The sequence below is a fragment of the Myodes glareolus genome, chromosome 3 (assembly GCF_982192425.1).
Source record: "Myodes glareolus chromosome 3, mMyoGla1.1, whole genome shotgun sequence".
Classification (NCBI taxonomy): Eukaryota; Metazoa; Chordata; class Mammalia; order Rodentia; family Cricetidae; genus Myodes; species Myodes glareolus.
In genome coordinates this window covers 108,871,415-108,889,309 of record NC_142028.1, presented here as the reverse complement: position 1 = coordinate 108,889,309, position 17,895 = coordinate 108,871,415, and the positions used below count along the sequence as shown (strand labels likewise).

Below are 17,895 nucleotides of genomic sequence, written 5' to 3'. Positions count from 1 at the left end.
TATTATTTTTATTGTCATTGTTAAAAGATCTTGGGGGGGGGACGACTCTACAGATAAACGGTTCAGTATTGAACTGAAATATTAACCCGCCCAGCTGCTGGGAAATTAAACCGATGTCACCCAATGCCCAAATTTTAAGGTCAGTATCAATTTCCAAGATCCTACTCACCCAACAGTGAGGCTGAAAGAGCATCAAGGCATTGAGAAAAATAAAACACGAGGCCAGAGTCTGTAGCATAGCTCATTTTATTGTTTAAACAGTTTTTGCATAGGAAATATATCCGCTTCCAGTAATTGACCGCAGTATGAGCAGCTGCTAGCAGTATAGGCTGGATATAACAGTAACAATCACATTAAGTCAAGCTTGATTTACACCAGTTTAAAACTTGTGGCAATTGAGTTCACTTGCGACCCACAAAAAAGTACACAAAGAACGTTATCCTCCAACTGGGCACAATAAAACCTTCACTAACATTCTGGCCCACTCTGAGGCCCATCCCAGAGGCCTGAACTCCAGAAATTAAGTAACTGTCAAATAATACATCCCACGGCTAAAGGTTTGTGACATGGAGACTGTGCATGTGCCTTCCTTTTTTTTTTTTTTTTTTCAAAAATCTAATTAAAACACAAGGTCCTGTATTGACGGCCCACAAGGACAAAATGCCAAAAGTTTTAAAATGGATCAACCCTGGTGTGTAGCTAGCAAGCAATAACTGACTACCGTCGCCTACAGTTGTACTAAATGTATCTAAAGAAACACACAGTCCTACGAAAGTTGTTCTCAGAGAAACATCAGTGGGGCAGGGGGCACCTCTTCCCAGGATACTCAAAGCTGTCTGTGATAGAAGCACAAATAACAGCCCGATGAAGACACCATCTAACGCAGCTCCGAGAAGCCTAGGCCTGGGAAACAGTTGCCCCTCACATTCCACAATGTTGTAGAGATTTTTTTTTTCCCAAGAAAATGTCATTTGAAACATATTTACAACTGAACTCAACAGAGACTGTGAAATTGAACAGGCACTGCTCACTTGTTTGAGTTTTTGGTAAACATTTTGCTGGTTTTTTTGTTTTTTTGTTTTTTTTTTGTTTTTTTTTTTGTTTCTTTCTCATTTTGCATCAACTTTTATCAGTCCATGCAACTTCAATGCCCTCGATGAAGAATGCATAATAAGCCATACTTCTTTTTTTTTCTTTAAAAAAAAGACCTCCTTCTGCATAAAGAGATATATTTGCCACATCAGTCCCTGTAGCACAGTTTTCAAAACCATTCTGTCAAAAATACAGTAATACAAGACTGGCTTCAGTGTCACTAGCTTCCACTGTTTTCCGTGTATGTAGGCCACCTTCTGTTACTGGTACTGTATCATGCAATAAAAGTTATCAAAGGCTTAATCTAGGGTCCCCGTAGGCTACTGCCACTGAAGCGCTTTCACAATCTCAACATACATTTGAATTGCAACACACAGATATTTCTAAAGAGTATTAACTACTGAACCCTTTTATCTTTAAAAAAAAAACTACTTACAACCATTGAAGAAAAATTGCAACAAAAAAATGTAAAAATTGACCGTCTCCAACTTGTCCCCTTTACTATTAACAAAGCGACCAACAGATCCGTGGCACGACACAGTACAAAGAGTTGTCATGGCAATGAGTTTGGCTGATGCAAAGGTCATTGTGCAGGGTCAAAGGGCAAAATCAGTGGTCCGTGTTATTCCCCCAGTGCAGGGATCCACTCCACCCACACAATTTTAAGGAATTAGGAAAAACAGGGCAACTACCAGAAAGTGCAAAATATGAAGAAGGCGGCTTCCAGCTCCTTCAGCATGTAAAAACATTCAATTCTGAGTTTTTACTATTTGAATTTGAAGAGCCTGCACATTAAAAAAAAAATTCTTTTTTTTAATATAGAAACCCCAATTCTTAAAGTCCAGGAAGCATGCAGCTGGTTAATGTTAACCAAAGACCTTGGCAGGAGCATGTAAACTATACTTGAACATCATGCTTGGGGCCTATCTGCCAGCAAGCCTGTCGGCGTGTTGCATGGAGGGTGAATACTGTCCGCTGATTGGGTAACTTTCTGCAGCCTTCACTGTTTCACACAGTCCACAGAATCTGCGTCTAGGTAGAGAGCATGCCCTGCTTTGCGGCTCAGGTGTTCCCGCGCAATCTCTTCCGTTGAGTCCTTATGAAGCTACAAGTGACAAATCCAAGATTCTGCTCCCTGAGGACACATTATGTGAGACATAGCACTAGTTTTTTTTGTTGTTTTTTTTGTGTTTTTTTTTTTATTTGTTTCTGCCTATCCTGAATGCTCTGTGAAACTTAACCTTAAATACCATCATGGAATAATCACACAAAAAAAATGTTTGCTAAAGGCCTTATATACTAATAAAGGAGAGCGGTGCTTCCGACATTCTGAAATGCTCTGAAAACCAACTTTTCCAATACTAAATACAACAAAATAACCTTCATAAAATATAACTTTTCTCCATTTACACTTTTTTTTTTAAAGGATTAGTGTCCTATGCTTTTCAAGCACAGGAATCTGTGAAACATCTCCTAACATGGACAGATTTTTTTTTTTTAATACATAACTTAAGAGCCTGGAGAGTTTTAACTCAAGTCCAGTCTCTAAACAAGGAATATTCTTGCTTACTTTAAAAATGGAAACAACACACAGTTCCATTATAATTGTTAAAAAGTTAGCTTTACAAACATGGGAGTTTTAATTTAAAAAAAATTCTTAACAAAACTATACAGTGTACAAATTACTGTCTACAAGGTAGGCGGTTCGTTACGAAGACCTCGCTCTTCTCACTACTCACAGCGTCTCAGGTTCAGTCACATCCTTGTTAATGGAGCTGCCCACCCGAACATTACCTGATAACTATATTGCTATAATTAAGGTTTTGCCATGTCTTTATGTACAGTCTCCTTCACTACCTCTCAGGTTTTTTTTTCCTTAGGCAAGCCTTGACTGCTCACGGCACTCTGGGGAAATACACTTCAGAGGCACTGTGAGTGGTGGGCTGCAAAGCACTGGACAAAGGCTGGAGACACCACCCCCTACAGATGCCCTTGGGTGACCTTCATCATCCTGAAGCTCTGCAGTTTGGGTAAGAAAGGGGCGTGCAAGACCTGCAAAAGTGGGGCCCTTCGTCAGCATATACTTCCTGGTTTCTTTTCTAAAAAAATAAAAAATAAAAAAACAAAATAGGAGGCTAAAAGTGGACTTGAGATTATCTCTAGTAGTGCTTTTTAATAAGTTCATCTCAAAAGGAAAAGAAGAAAAATTATTTAGGAAAAGAAGGAACACTTGCTCTAGGCCTCTGGACCCAAGAGGCAGGCAGGGATGCCACAGTGTGCCATGTCGTTTAGCAAGAACTGTTCATTCACTGGCAACAGGAAGAGGAGTCTGCCTGGAAAGAATACTGTGTCCTGTAAGGTTGCGTTCTCCACCACATAGGTCAGAAATACATAAAGAGCTTGGCTGAGAGGAGTTGCTATCTGCAGAGCAAGGATCACTGATGCAGTGGGGCTTCCTTGTCCCACTGTGCTATCCAGCATTTAGACATCAAACCGAATGGACTAGTCAGGGACAATGCTCAGGCCTATGAGCACCGTTCTACGGTACTCACCATTAAACGATCTGCTATGCAAACAGTTGATTTTATTAGGCCATGGCATGGGGCTGGGCTCAGGAGAGCCTCATGACAACCTACTGTGTGTGTCACTAATTCTGAAAGATCTTCTTGGAGTAATGAATACACTCAATAGGACCAGGTTGGGGAAGACAAAACAAAACTGGCCTTCATTCACCTCCAGCCCTCAGGGGAATCTAACTCAAATATACAAATATTCAAATATATATGTATATTTGAAGTACCATCCCTTAAAAAGAAGTCCCTCCCATCATTATCAAATGAGTTTAATTCATCCACAGGAAAATTAGTTGCTTAAAAGTCTATATTTCTCTCTGCTCTAGTTTTCAGTTTACAAGGGCAGGTAAAATAAAAGGATTTAATTATTTTTTGTTCTTTAAAAACTGAACTTTGATTTTAATCTATCAGTCCAAATACATTCAATAAGAGTCACCCTCTCTCTAGCCAACCTTCCGGATGTCAGAGAACAAACTCCCAAGTGCACTGCCATCCACTCGAAGTCCTAAGTCATAGGCGCATCACCTCCTACCATTGATAAAATGGCACGGGGCTGGAAAGGATGGGGGGGCCCTCCTTCCAGATGGGCCAGTGTGTTTGGTAGAAGAAAGCCTTATTCCTGTGTCAAACTCAGAAGTGAGAAACAGCCAACATCTGCTGTGTGGGCACTTCAAGAAACGTCTCTGCCAAATATGAGACAGGCTCACTTTCCGCTGTGGAGTCGGAACTTTCAGGAAAAAACTATCCACCACAACTAAAATAAGACAGGGCAGTTCTAAGTCTGCCCCAAGGAGGCTTCGCTGTGCTTGCTTTTTTCTTCCCATTTTCTTAGCTTGAAAACCAGAAATGAGTTCAGCTTGCAGCCCAGGTGGGAATGCGGGGGAGGGGGGGGGGGAACCTGTGTAAGCTGAAGTCTGTCACAGTAGGCAGAAGAGTTGCTTTGCAGCCCAGACCCATCTCAGGGTGTACTGCTTCACAGCCACACTGTAAAGTGTTAAAAATCCTCCCACCCACCCCCAGAATATATAATATATGTATATTAAAAAAAATCCCCTGTCCATCTCTCAGTACACAAAAGGACCTCATCACACTGCAAAAATAGCAGTACCCACTTTGGTCAATTAAAACAAACAAACAAATAAACAAACAAACAAAAAAAAGCATACATTATTTCTTTTCAAATCTGTGTACTTACCTATAATAACCAATACAGCTAAAAGCACTACCTACATAGGCAAAACTTGGTATTGCATAATTCGTATAAATTTGAAACCCCTCCCCCCAGATATTAATTGGAAGATGAAAAACATGAAAGGTTAATAGAAAAAACACCAAAATACTGAAAATATTGCTGGTCGATTACAACTTTGAAGCGGCAACTATACACAGCCATGATATGCTTTATAAACGTGAGATAAAGGTGTAACTGTCTAAAAAATCCATGATGTCACACATTGTTCTTCGTCTGGAGTACAAAATATTTCATCATAAAAATGGTAAAGATTTAAAACGATAATAAATGCAGCAAAACAAGTGTAGTGATGTCACTTTTGTGGTTTTTTTTTTGTCTTTTGTTTTTTAAATTTCAAGGCAAGGCACGTAATGTGGACATTGGATCTTCGTGCAAATTAGGATTACTGGAAAGAGTACTTTTAATTAAAATTTTAAGAGACATAGAGGCAACATGTGTCTGCCCATGCACACTATGGATCTGTCAATACGAGAGATGGGTTGAACAAGGCTAATGTCTGAAAGCACCATGCACGTTGCCAGCACCCCGGTGGCACTTGTCTGAAGAGCATGTTTCCCTACCCTATGCCCTGGCGTTCGTTCCCAGCCTGTACGCTGGGAGCTTTCCCCTTGTGACATGGATTTACCTGCCTCTTTGTCTCTACGATGCAGATTTTATAGAACCGTTTGTACACCCTATGGGTTCTTGATGCAACCAGTAATTTTAAATAAATAATTCGACCTCTGAGGAGGCTGCAGCTAAGCCAACCTAAGTGCTGTGTTTTCATTCATTTTTTTTTTCCGTTCAAGCACATGATTTGTCTTGATTTAATGCCTTTTTAAAATGCCCTCAAAAACTGAGGGGAAAATAAATTCGCTCAAAATTATTTTAAATTCTTTTTAATCCCCTCAATTTAGAGTCCAAGGGCTGAAGGACTTATAATCACAATTCCCCTTTAGATATAAATTTATAAATTGCACTTGCCTCTGTTAAGTGTTTCTTTTGTGGGGAAAATATTATATTAATTTTTACTGTTGCATGCAGAGGTAACACTTTACCCACATAGAGGCATTTCTTCCATAGAGCCTTTGAGTTCAAACCGTTTTTTTCTTTTTTCCTATTTTTCATTTTTTTTGTCCTTTTTTAAGATTTCAAACTGGGTTACACACTGGAAAAGGCTGGGTTAAGGGCCAAAATTTAATAAATCTGTACGGATAACTAAAGGCTACAGAGATTTTATATATATATATTTTTTAACTTTTAGAAATCAGAGTGCTTATAAAATGGCTGGCTCATGGCTCTGTCCCCAGCACCTCTGACGCCGCCTCCTAGCCTTGGTGGGATAACCAGGAACAGTGACTCCATGCGTAAACAAGAATACTAACCAAGAAAACTAGCTTATCATGCAAATATTAAGGCATCTAGAAAGTCAGTTAAAATATATTGTCATAGAGACAGAACATCTATTTCCCAGCGGACTTCATGAACAAAGGCTACGTTGCGGGGGCTGCAGTCTAGCATCGTGAGATATCATCGACCCTTCGTGTCGTTAGAGCGTCAACCTTAAGGGAACTACTGATTGTAAGTGCTGTCATGCTGGTCACGGTCTTCCTCAGCTTCACTCCTTCCTCCCTTTCTTCCAGTCTTCTTCTTTTCCTTTGCTTTGAGTGTTTTTCCCCTAATTTTCTTAGACTACTGTTGTGTTTCCTTCCCCTCAGTTGCTTGTCTCCGCTTGAAGGAAAGGTTCTCCAATTATGTTCAAACCATAATTTTGGACATTTGCCGGTAAGATGGGTGTCCTATTTGACACTTGGAAAGGAACCAAGCTAGCCCAGGTACCAGGACTGTTGAGAGGAGAAGGGTAGGAGGGAGGGAAGAAAAAAAGAGAAACACAATGTTAAAATCGCCAGTCATATTAGAAGTATAAATTATAAATTCTAAATGCATCAAATTACAACTATCATGTTTTAATTTTTTAAATTAAAATTGTAATAAAGCCTAAAATTTAGGAGCATGCATTAACTGTGCTAAATTACACATATTGTACATATATACATTACAGGCAATAACTTCTATTTTATATACATCATACAAATATATAATCTATATGATCTCTTGCTTTCATGAAAAGACCGAAGATGTAGGAAAAACATGAAATAGGATACATTCACAACTGCTGAACTCCAGCTGATTAAGGATATTCTTTTTCAAATATCCAACCCACTTCAATGTATTAAGTGGAGAATGATTTTTATTGTTCAAACAAAGAAAAAGAAAAGCAGAAATTCCTGATGATACCAGACTATTGTAGTTTGCTAGACACATTAATTGTGCTTAACCTTTAATTCACAAGACATTCTGGGTTAGATGGGTTTATTTGCCTACTAGGTAACATAAACTTAAAAATGTAATAAAATACATATCATTTTCTCTTATGAGAAAATAATACATTTTCAGATAGGTCCACATATATTATGCAATTTGAAACACCTAATTATCATACACAACTGAAAAGTTTTAGACCACCAAGCGATGTCTATCCTGAACCACAGTGTCCAGTTTGTTGCATTCTATGCAGAAGCCCATGTGGAGGGTGCAGCACAGACGCGGCTGCGTTTTCTGGTGTTTTTCTGCTCTCCTCTATAATTTCTTTTAGATAGAACCAAAGCTTTCCTTTCCATTCACTTTTCCTCACATTGGTTGGCAACAGAGGCCTGAGTATTCCCTGACGTTACCACCAGGAATGACGGCACATCTAGGACGGAAAGAGAAGGGGAGTCACCGGTGCTAGCCTTCCTGTCTCTCGCCAGTCAGCTGGGCAACAAGTTTGAAAAAAAATTTCTCTAGTTGCTCCTGGCATAATTTCTCATAAAAGTTTCATATGGAGGAAAGGAATGCCAGCTAGCACCATAAAACACCCAACCCCGGACATTCTCGGTTATACCTAATCTACTGCATTATTTGTATTGATACTCAACTTGGAGGTAACGTCAGCCACATAGCAGCTGCTTTGCTGGACCAATGAGAAATCACACAGACAATTCTGCCCCCAGTTTAGCAGTGTCTGGCATGGCCTACTCTTCATGTTTTAAATTTTATTTAGCATCCTCTACTGTTGGAACCATAGGTGAGATGGGGTTTACTACTGTAGTTAACGATCTAGACATGCCTATCTGTTTGACTCTCAAAGGCATAAAAAACGTGACAATTAACAAAAGTAAACAATTTTAAATAAAAAGACAGATACGTAACCTTTTTTTTTTTTTACTCTGAAGACACCTCAATATAAAACATGGCTTATTTCTACCTGTCTAGGTATATAGTGCCCAGCAATGTGTCAAAAGAAAAGAAACCAGTGACCTTTTTCTCGAGGGTTTTATGATTAAATAACCAGGTCAACAGCAGCAAATCTTGACTTCTACGTTGCTAATCATTTCATACACTGCTTAGCATGTGACAGGCGTGTTACAAAATTTGAGACAAATAAATCAATGGCCTGAACTCATACCCAACTAATTTGAAGAGATGCTGACCTTGATTACCTGTTGTTATAAGCACACTGTCATCTGAGTACCTCTGCATCTAAAACGGAGACACTCCGTACCAAGTTTATGCAGAAAAAAAAACCCACACCAACCTACACATCTTAGATGTAGATAATCTACATAATTAGATGATGAGTTACCCCAACTCTAAAGTCTATGTATTTTTACAGGAATCTTTTCTGAGAGACCTGACTGTTTTTCACATATTTTCTCTCTTCCTACACACATCTTCAGAATTATTTCTGTAGTCTGTAGCATTGACTGGAACAACGTTACATAATGTGCCAAGAAACTTCTTTTCCCCTCAACTGTGCCTCACTACACTCTGTACAGAGTTCTGTTACGGCGCTTGTTACATCACCACAGACTCGGCTGCTCTCCGCAGTTATCTTACTGACTGAAAGGTGAACGCCCCAGGGAGAAACAGCCGGTCTTATCTCTCCTTCTAGAGTTTGGCCTTAAATAAGACTGTTTCTTAACAATAAGGCAAATGACAAAATCACCATCTATAATTTTTAACCTAAAGTAAGCAGTGTGTGTCAAAAGCAAACCTCTAGCTCAAGAGATAATTCTTGGCAATAAAATACAGCATCAACAACAAGTCCCCTTGTGAAATCAACATGAATCCCCAAATAGATGAGCTCCACAGAGTCATCTAGAGATTGTATGCTTTGGGGAGAATGTCTTATGGACTGAGAAGTAAGTGTGTCACCTATACTGAATACCTGGAGAAGAGATAAGAATCCAGAACCAATGGCTGTTCATCATAGACAGAGGATTCATGACGGATAATGTGCAACAAATTTTATTGAAATGCTTAGCTAATCTCTTTGAATCTCCTGGACTATGTGATGGCCGTACCAACACTGCAGAGTGTAGTATATGTGTCGATACTGTTTGTGAATCTTTAGGGGAAAGTAAATCTCAAACAGGAACACTATGCAGACCCCGTATATTGGTTTTACAAGCCTCTTATTACCAATCCATAGGTCAAGTTCAGAACCATAAGGTCATTCTTTAGAGCTTTAACGGCAGTTCCCGTAGGGGGAACAATCCTGATAAAATACCTCAGTGCCTACAGAACAACGTTAAATGTTAAACCAAACTAGTTCATTTAATTAAAAAAATAGCACCTAAATTTTCATAGTTCTTCACTGAGAATGCATAAGCACCATCACGCTGTGGCTCCCAAGCTGATGCCAGTATCCACACCCACATATTTATATAGGCAGATTGGGTACATATAAAATAGGTCTTGGTTTTCATTCATGGGGGAGTTAAAATTATACGAATTATTTTATGTTCAATTAAAAACTCTATACGTTGACTAGTAAGAGTTTCACTATATAGCTGAAAGGATTTCCAAAACATTCAAAGCCAACAATGTGTAGCTTCAAGCTCACATTCACTCTGTTATCATTAGATTTTGCAATGTCAAATCACCTTTAGATAAACTAAAGATGAATCTGACTGAAACCTGATAACACACATTTAGAAACATTTGCTGCCCATAACCCCTGTAAACAAAAGCAGTAAGAAAAGGATGCAAGTATGAAGAATAAGAATCAGAGTTCAAAAGATTTCAGCAGCATCATAAAACAAAACACAATTCATCGTGATGCCATGCATGATGAGAGAGATCGCATACAAAACACGTGACAGCTAAAGTAAAATTTGAGAAACAAGTATCTCGGATATCTTGGAAAATATATTCATCTTACTGTGACCATCTGTGTAAACTGACTCTCACCAACAGGGAAGCCATAGCCTTTGGCTTAGGAGATAGTCAGGGAGTGATGGTCCTGATTCATTTTACACTGGAGTCTCTTGTTTTTGCTGAAGAAACTCAACGAATCATTTAACCAATTGTTTCAGGGTAATGGGAAAGACTTGGCAATTGAATTAGAAGTGATCCAGAGTCCTGAATGACTCCATTCATAGATTTAGCACACAAGGGGAGAAATTTCTAGATAGCCACACTGGTGAACAGAAGGTGCCATGTCTGATGATTTAGTTCTTGAAATGGTCATTATTACCTCCTCTCATGGGTGAAGGAACAAAGGCCAATCTCTCCCAATCCTGTTTGTGTCCCATGGCCATTTCACTATGATAATTTGTCTTCCTATAAAGTGACACGTTGGTCCAACCTTGGCTAAAACTTTTAGAACAGAATTTTCTTAAGACAAATGGATTTGTTTTAGGAGACAATGAATTTGCCATATGGTACACAAACTATGTTATAATCTCATCAATGTTGACAAAGGGACTTGTGCACTGGGTGAGCAAGAACCTCAAGTTGTCTAGACCTGTCTTCTCGGGAAGCAAAAATAGTTCCCAAGTAACATTATAGTGAAAGCTAAGGGTTGGAATGTGGCTTGAAACTCTCAAAAAACTTGAAAAAAGCAAAAGAGTTTGGTAGATGGTACCTTTAAAACTTAGAGTTCTTAAATCTGGATAAACTATAATTGTTCCACTAAAGGAGTAAACAGATTCTTTATCTATCAATGAAAGAGAAAAATTTGCAGTGTATGCCAAAGCAACAACTGATGGTCATTAAAAAAAAAAAATTTCATCATGTGACTGTGCCATAAAGGCCCAAAGTGATTAGTTCTTTGGCTTTTAACACAGTAACCAACCAGAACTACAGGGTGTCAGATAAACACAGATCCAAAGTAAAAAGCTTCACCTGTTAGTCTTAGATCACTAAAATAGTGAGAGCTGTTTGAAGAATGCGTCAATCCAAGGATTACTGATCATTATTAGGCATTCTAACTGTGCTAGGTCATATAATGCCAGCATTCTAATTATACTAATACTTTCCAGGGGAATCATAAGATTGGCCACTTAGGTTTATATACTACATTCACTTCAAAGACTGTAGGTACTCTTTTAAGAAACTTGAGAACTTGAGAAATACTAAGCAATAGAGCACAAAGATTTGGCAGATTTATACAAAGTCCAACCATACCAGTGGCCATTTTGTTAATAGTGATAAAACACACAATGATACAGGAAGCATGAAGATCACATAAAATGACAATTTAGAAAAATTTACCTCCAACTCCGTTGCACCAATTTCAGGTATCACTTATTAAAAGCCAAATAATAATTTTATTAACAAATTACTAACATGCTGGTTTTAGTGTTTCTTCCAAAATATACAGCAAAGTATTCCTTCTACTAAAGTGAAAGCATGTCTGAAAACAGACTGTCTACATATACTATGTTGTATAGATGCACCACACTGTCTACATATACCATACTATCTAGATACACCACACACATACATCTACACACATGTGTAGATACACCATACTGTCTAGATATATCATACTGTCTAGATACACCACACTGTCTAGGTACACCATACTGTGTAGATAATCCACACTGTGTAGATACACCACACTGTGTAGATACACCACACTGTGTAGATACATTACACTATGTAGATACACCACACTGTGTAGATACACCACACTGTCTAGAAACACCATACTGTGTAGATACACCATACCGTGTAGATACACCACACTGTCTAGATATACCATACTGTCTAGATACACCATACTGTCTAGATATACCATGTTGCATCTCAGCTAGCTGCTTGCTTCCATAAATCTCGAAGGCTATGCATTGTCTAATGAAAAACAATTCACCCACATTACTAGAAGGAATAAACGAGCAGGCTTCCAGCTGAATGTATTAATATCTTAGAAGAAAGAATGTGGCATCTAATCAATAGCACTTGCATGGCAAAAGTAATTTGCCAGACACTGGTCTATAAGACTGACCTACCTTAATGTTTTTGGTCCTAACAGCGAACATTCATGTTTAATTTATGGACGTGTAGCCAACTGTGCAGAGTCATGGGACTGCGGAAATGTGGATCCTAACCACAGTACTGTAGGCCCAGAGTACCACATTCTCACAGTTTACCTCAGCGCTCTATGGAAAACAGGACGATTTCTTGTCACTCTATTTCTACTGCATGTGAAATACAGAAGATACTCAACGGCTTATGGCCGGCGCACAGATGCGCTAGAACACCTGAACAAGAATAATAATTCTTGAGCCCAACTTCCACATGAGTAACCGTAACTTATTCATCCAATGCTAGTTGCTTCTCGGCCCCGTTTTAAATGAGGCCAGACTGAAAGTGAAATACACGGCATGCTTTATACAGGTCCTGGGTTTCTTTGATTTATTTTTCCCATGTTTAATGATCATTATCGCCATCTGAATGATCTTATTTGCATGCAAGATGATTTCTAATGATTATCACTATTTGCAATAGTCTGCATCAGAAAGCTCCCTGGCTAGCCCTTACCTGCTCTGCAAAGGCCCCCTGTGGGCTCTCTGGGAAACACCAAATATCATAAACTGCAGGTGGCTCCTGGAATGATTCTAACGGCAAGCAATAGCACTTCATAGTAATGAAAGAGAAATGTATTTATTTCTTAACTAAGTAGGTAAATAGCTTTCTTTATTGTTAATCCTTGGGGAGCCACACTTTTGAAAATAACATCAAACGGTAGGCTGTCGAACCTCACTGGTTTATATTCAATTGTTTCCAATGACTTTGCTTGTGGGGTCGGCTAGATTGAGGGTTCCCTTTAGCAAGCAAAAGTGAGAGCATTTTCCATGTTAGAAAGCAGCACACGCCAGTGAAGGACTTAATCTAATGAAGAGCGCAAGCCATAGTGACTTTATATGGGAACACTGCAGCTGCAGAGGGAACAAGATCATTACTACACTTAGCTCTTCTCTCATAAAAGCGTCTTAAAAAAAAAATCCTAGAAAGCCCTCCTTCAACAAGGGAACCGGTATACTTAAGAGTCACAAAAACTTACTTGCTTATATTTAAATGTAAACAGGATTTAAAAGAAAGTTCTTCTCCTCAATCAGTCAAATTAAACAAATTTTAAAAAGCAATTGATTTGATCTTGCTCATATTTTAGATCTAAACAAATGTATGATAGAAAATTATGAAGATGATTAATCACAGATTAACTACAAGACACATACCCATACATATATCCACTTATGAAGCCGTGGGAGGTTTTTGCCAATTAAAATATATATGGAATTGTAGGCTAACTGTTGTCATTCTCCACCCACTCCTAGACCATGCCCAGGGAAGCCCACATGTTGCTTTCCGGCCTTTCTCTAGTCTGTATTCCTCTCCACCCCTGGGCTCCTTTTCAGTGCTATTGTTACAAGGGTTACTGCTCCCCTCATTTGCATAAGTGATTCTTCAACTGCAGACACTTCCCTACAAAAATGGTCCTCCAGAATAGTGCCTTTCACAGCGCGGACCACCAAAGGCCGACTAAATGAAAGAGAAATGTGAGTTTTGTACAAAAGCCAGGAGCCTCTCTCACAAAGGATTTTTATTTAAAAGCAAAATCCAGTATTACTTATACGGCTTTGCCTCTAAAAGAGAGGACCTGTTTCTTCTGCGAGAATAGGAAGAGTTCTGAGTTAAACTTAGGATGCTGGCTCCTTCACCGTGCTCACATGTGCAGAGAACTGAAGCAAAGCGAAGCAGGGAGAGAAACTCACTTTCCAGTTTCTGCCACGTGACCTGTGCATTGTTAGTCACTGTGTGGAAATGCAATAGGCTTTGCCTTTTCTACTAGAACTTTACATTTCCCATAAAATAGATTTTGTTCCGGGCTCTATTGTGTAAATATGACCCAAGTCACAACACACCTCATCCTAGCTCTGTGACCACAGCAGTAAGGAACCGGTGTGTGGGCCCACGGAGCCCAGCCGAGAACGCGCGTGTTTACGCGGTGCTTTGCATAAACCGTCTTCAAACAGGGTCAGCGTTAAGCACGCTTCCTCTTAACTGCAAAGGGTTAATCAGTAAGGTTTGCATTTGAGAATGTTCTGAATCCTGCTCCTCCCTCTCCGGCTCTGCTGCCAAAAACCATCTGACAGGAAACGGAAGATTAAGTTTGTCCTACCTAGGCGAACAAAGAGTGCTCTGAACAGGCCACCGCTTCACTGCAGAGGGGGAACTTTTCTAATCCCGCTGGAATCTGCAGTGCGGCTCTGAAAACACCAGGGAGAAAGTTGTTCTCTCTCCTTTAACATCTTGTCCCCGGATCATCTCTGATCCACTGTCCATCCAGAATGGCTGACCGAACGCTTCAGACATAATCATGTGGAAAATGGACAGTATTGATTCCTATGGCCCATTGTTCCCCCATCCTAAGTCCCTGAAGTTCAAGTTCAATCTGGAATTACATCATGTCTGGTTTCTCCTGGTTACCAGACGGCTTGAGACGTGACCACAGCTACAGAAAAAACAAACAGCCTTCTTCACGCTTCGGCTCCCCTATCGATTCAAACGTAAACTTTTTTTTTCGTTCTCTCAAGTATGCTTCAAGTATGGAGCATGGTTAATTTAGAGATTAAGTTCCAAATTAGATTATCTAATGGCATCTTAATGGATTGCTGACCCATTTCCTGTGGGATGGCAGCATGCAAGTCTGGCTGGAATACAATTAATTTCTTAGGAAGTGTTCTGAAGAGTTTGTCTAGATAAAAAGGAAATGTCCAGTTGGACAAATCTTTCTTTAGAAATGGAGAAAACTAGGTGAAACCTACAAGTCCTGACACAGTTCTCAAAAGCCAGATCACAGACATCGTGTGTTTATAGAAAACCATGACAGATCACTTTAAAAAAAAAAAAAAATGGTAACGACTTTAGCTTTGATTTCCTAACAGGTGCAAGTAAAATTGATGAAAACGGAAAGTCTCTGCTTTCAAAAGACTGATAAAAGCAGAGAAGAGCGGCGGCTAGCTGTCCTGTTACCAAACGCTGATCATGGGCAACTTTTGTGATTCTCTTCCTGGAACCTCTAGGATTCTCCTAGGCATCTCTCTGATCAGCGTTTCTATGAGAGTCCCAGAGTGGTGCTAGGGACCCAGAATGCTGTAAACAACTTTAACAGTCCGAACACACTCTAGAGCTAACAGCTGAGAAGGAGACTCAGGGATGGGAATCCAGCTCACCCAGGACCCGCAGGAACAACCCAACTGCCAGAATGCAGTTTTGTGTCAAGATAAGAACCCCTGACCAGGGAACGCTAACCTGGGGGGGCGGGGGATGTGCAGGGATCGCCCAAGTGCAATGTTAAAATAAAAGATAACTGAATTCTATATGAGGACAGGAGTGCACATATGCCTTTGTCACATGCATGCCACACACCTGTATATATAAACACACATGTGAATACATATAGTTTGTAACATATTAAAATTATTAAGTTTTTATCTTTTAGTCTTTTGATAGAGAGGATACTTATTATAAAGGAAAGTGTATGGATAGTGGAGGGGAGTTGGTAAGCGGTTTTCACAGTAACTACTGAGCATGAAATACTCACTATTGCCCCTTCATTTTGCCCTCTTTCTCCTGACCAGCCAGATCCAAATAACCTTTACTGGCTGCTAAACTTCTCTTGGGAAATCAAGCAACTCTCTGGAATTGCAGTAATAAACGACAATTTCTTACAAAAACACGTGTAAAGTAATGACAGGATGAAGTAGTCAACTCACAGAAAGGAACCGGGAACACTTATGCCACGGAAAATCGCTGATAAACGTCTCTGGTGCCATTCAATTATGGCATATGCAGAAACAAAAAAAAAATCCTTCCAATTATTTCAGTAAAATCTTCATTTATTCATTATTTCAGGGGCTGAGCAAATGGTTTGTGTAAACATATCCTTCAGTAACACGCGCATGTTTATTTTAGCCATCTGAAGGCTTCTTCTATGTTTATATACGCCATCAGACACACACAACCACTCACTTGTGGCTTCGCGTCTTCTTAAAGGGGTGAAGGGGGAGAAGGGAGAATGAAACAATAAATCCAGCTTCTCTCTGCACAAAGCACCCATCCAATGTTTTAAAATAACTTATGTTTATATAATTCTTAGATTGGGCCTTCAGCTTTCCTTTTCATTCAATTACGCTGTTCTTTCATATCTGAAAGAGCGAGCAAGAGTCTGGCTCGGGTCTTAAGAAAGCAAGGTAGTTAGCAAGTAACTGTGGTGCGTGTTTATACCCACACGGCTCACTTGTGCAAAACCAACAGAACGTATGCATGGAGGAGGACAAAGAACAAACACAGCAGTACCCAGCTCCAGCCGCTCCTCTCCCAGCATCCTCCTAGAAGGAGAATCTACCCTGACTGAAGAGGAAACAAGGCCTTCAGTATGTCATTCTGTATCAACTCCAGCAACCAACCATTTACTTAGGCAGGAAATTTCATTTTCTCAAGATTTGAGTAAGGACCTAGCTTGTCAGTTTACACACGTGCAACACACTAGCACACGCACACGCGCGTACACACACACACACACACACACACACCCTTCACAAAATGCTAAGGTCAAAGCAAAGAAACCCCTTCAGGACTGTAACCTGGAAGGTCTGTGAGACCCTGCCTCACAGCTTTGACACTTGATGGAGTTTCTGAGCTAGGGCAGGCTGTGGCAAGTAGACCTCCAGCTTGAGTCGGAGGCACACACCTCCCTCCCTGCCATTTCCAGACCCCCAGACAAGCTGGTTTTGACATAGAAGCATCTCTAGAGGACAACTGGTTCAAGCAGGAATGAAATAAGGTGGCAACAGACACGACCCAAACAAAATACAGTAAATCCAAACACTTGCTTTGTTGTGCCCGTCTATCTCCGGGCTTCATGGATTGCCTTTGGGTATAAACACATGTGTGCAGGCACACATACACACAAACAAAAATCAAAGCACAAGGCTATCAACTTGAAAGTGGGGGAGCATGGGAGGGGCTAGAGGGTGGGTAGCTGGGAGGGGCTGGAGGGTGGGTAGCTGGGAGGGGCTGGAGGGTGGGTAGCTGGGAGGGGCTGGAGGGTGGGTAGCTGGAAGGGGTTGGAGGGTGAGTAGCTAGGGGAGGGGCTGGAGGGTGGGAAGCTGGGAGGGGCTGGAGAGTGGATACCTGGGAGGGGCTGAAGAGAGAAAAGGGAGGGGGGAAAGTGATTTAGTTCTATTTCAGCTAAAAACATATTAAGCAACAATAATCACAAAAAACCACCAAGCAATAATCACAACAGGTATGACTTGTAGAGTGTTCTTTGGTTCTTTGTCTACCACATTAAACCTCAGTCATTCGTGTCTGCGGCTGAACAAATCTTTCCCTAATACTGTCAAACTACTGAGCAGATGCTATGGCTTTAGCTGTCCTCCTCCCTCTTAAAGTGACAGTGGCACAGGCAGGATTTGTCTTTTCAATATTCTATCTAAAAACAAAATCCATGAAGTTGCCTCCAACTCAGGGTCTGGTCTGCCTAGCCTCCCCAGTGCTAGGGCTAACTAACGCCTTGCTCCTCCATGTCCCACAGCTCTGTCCATTTTTGAACACAGTAGCTAAGCCAAGAGAATTACTGCCTCATCTGAGCATGCTTAT

General features: G+C 40.2%; 1 protein-coding gene across 5 annotated transcripts in view; it reads right to left on the bottom strand.

The window, feature by feature from the left end:
• Positions 1-228: 228 nt before the first annotated feature.
• Nfib (nuclear factor I B) overlaps positions 229-17,895 on the bottom strand; it is a 216,549-nt gene continuing 198,882 nt past the window's right edge. For all 5 annotated transcript variants that reach the window (XM_085686193.2, XM_085686194.2, XM_085686195.2 and 2 more), the window contains one exon: positions 229-6,740. In XM_085686193.2, coding sequence (XP_085542319.1) covers positions 6,611-6,740 — 130 coding nt within the window. In that variant the 3' untranslated portion in view covers positions 229-6,610. The remainder of the gene's footprint in view (positions 6,741-17,895) is intronic.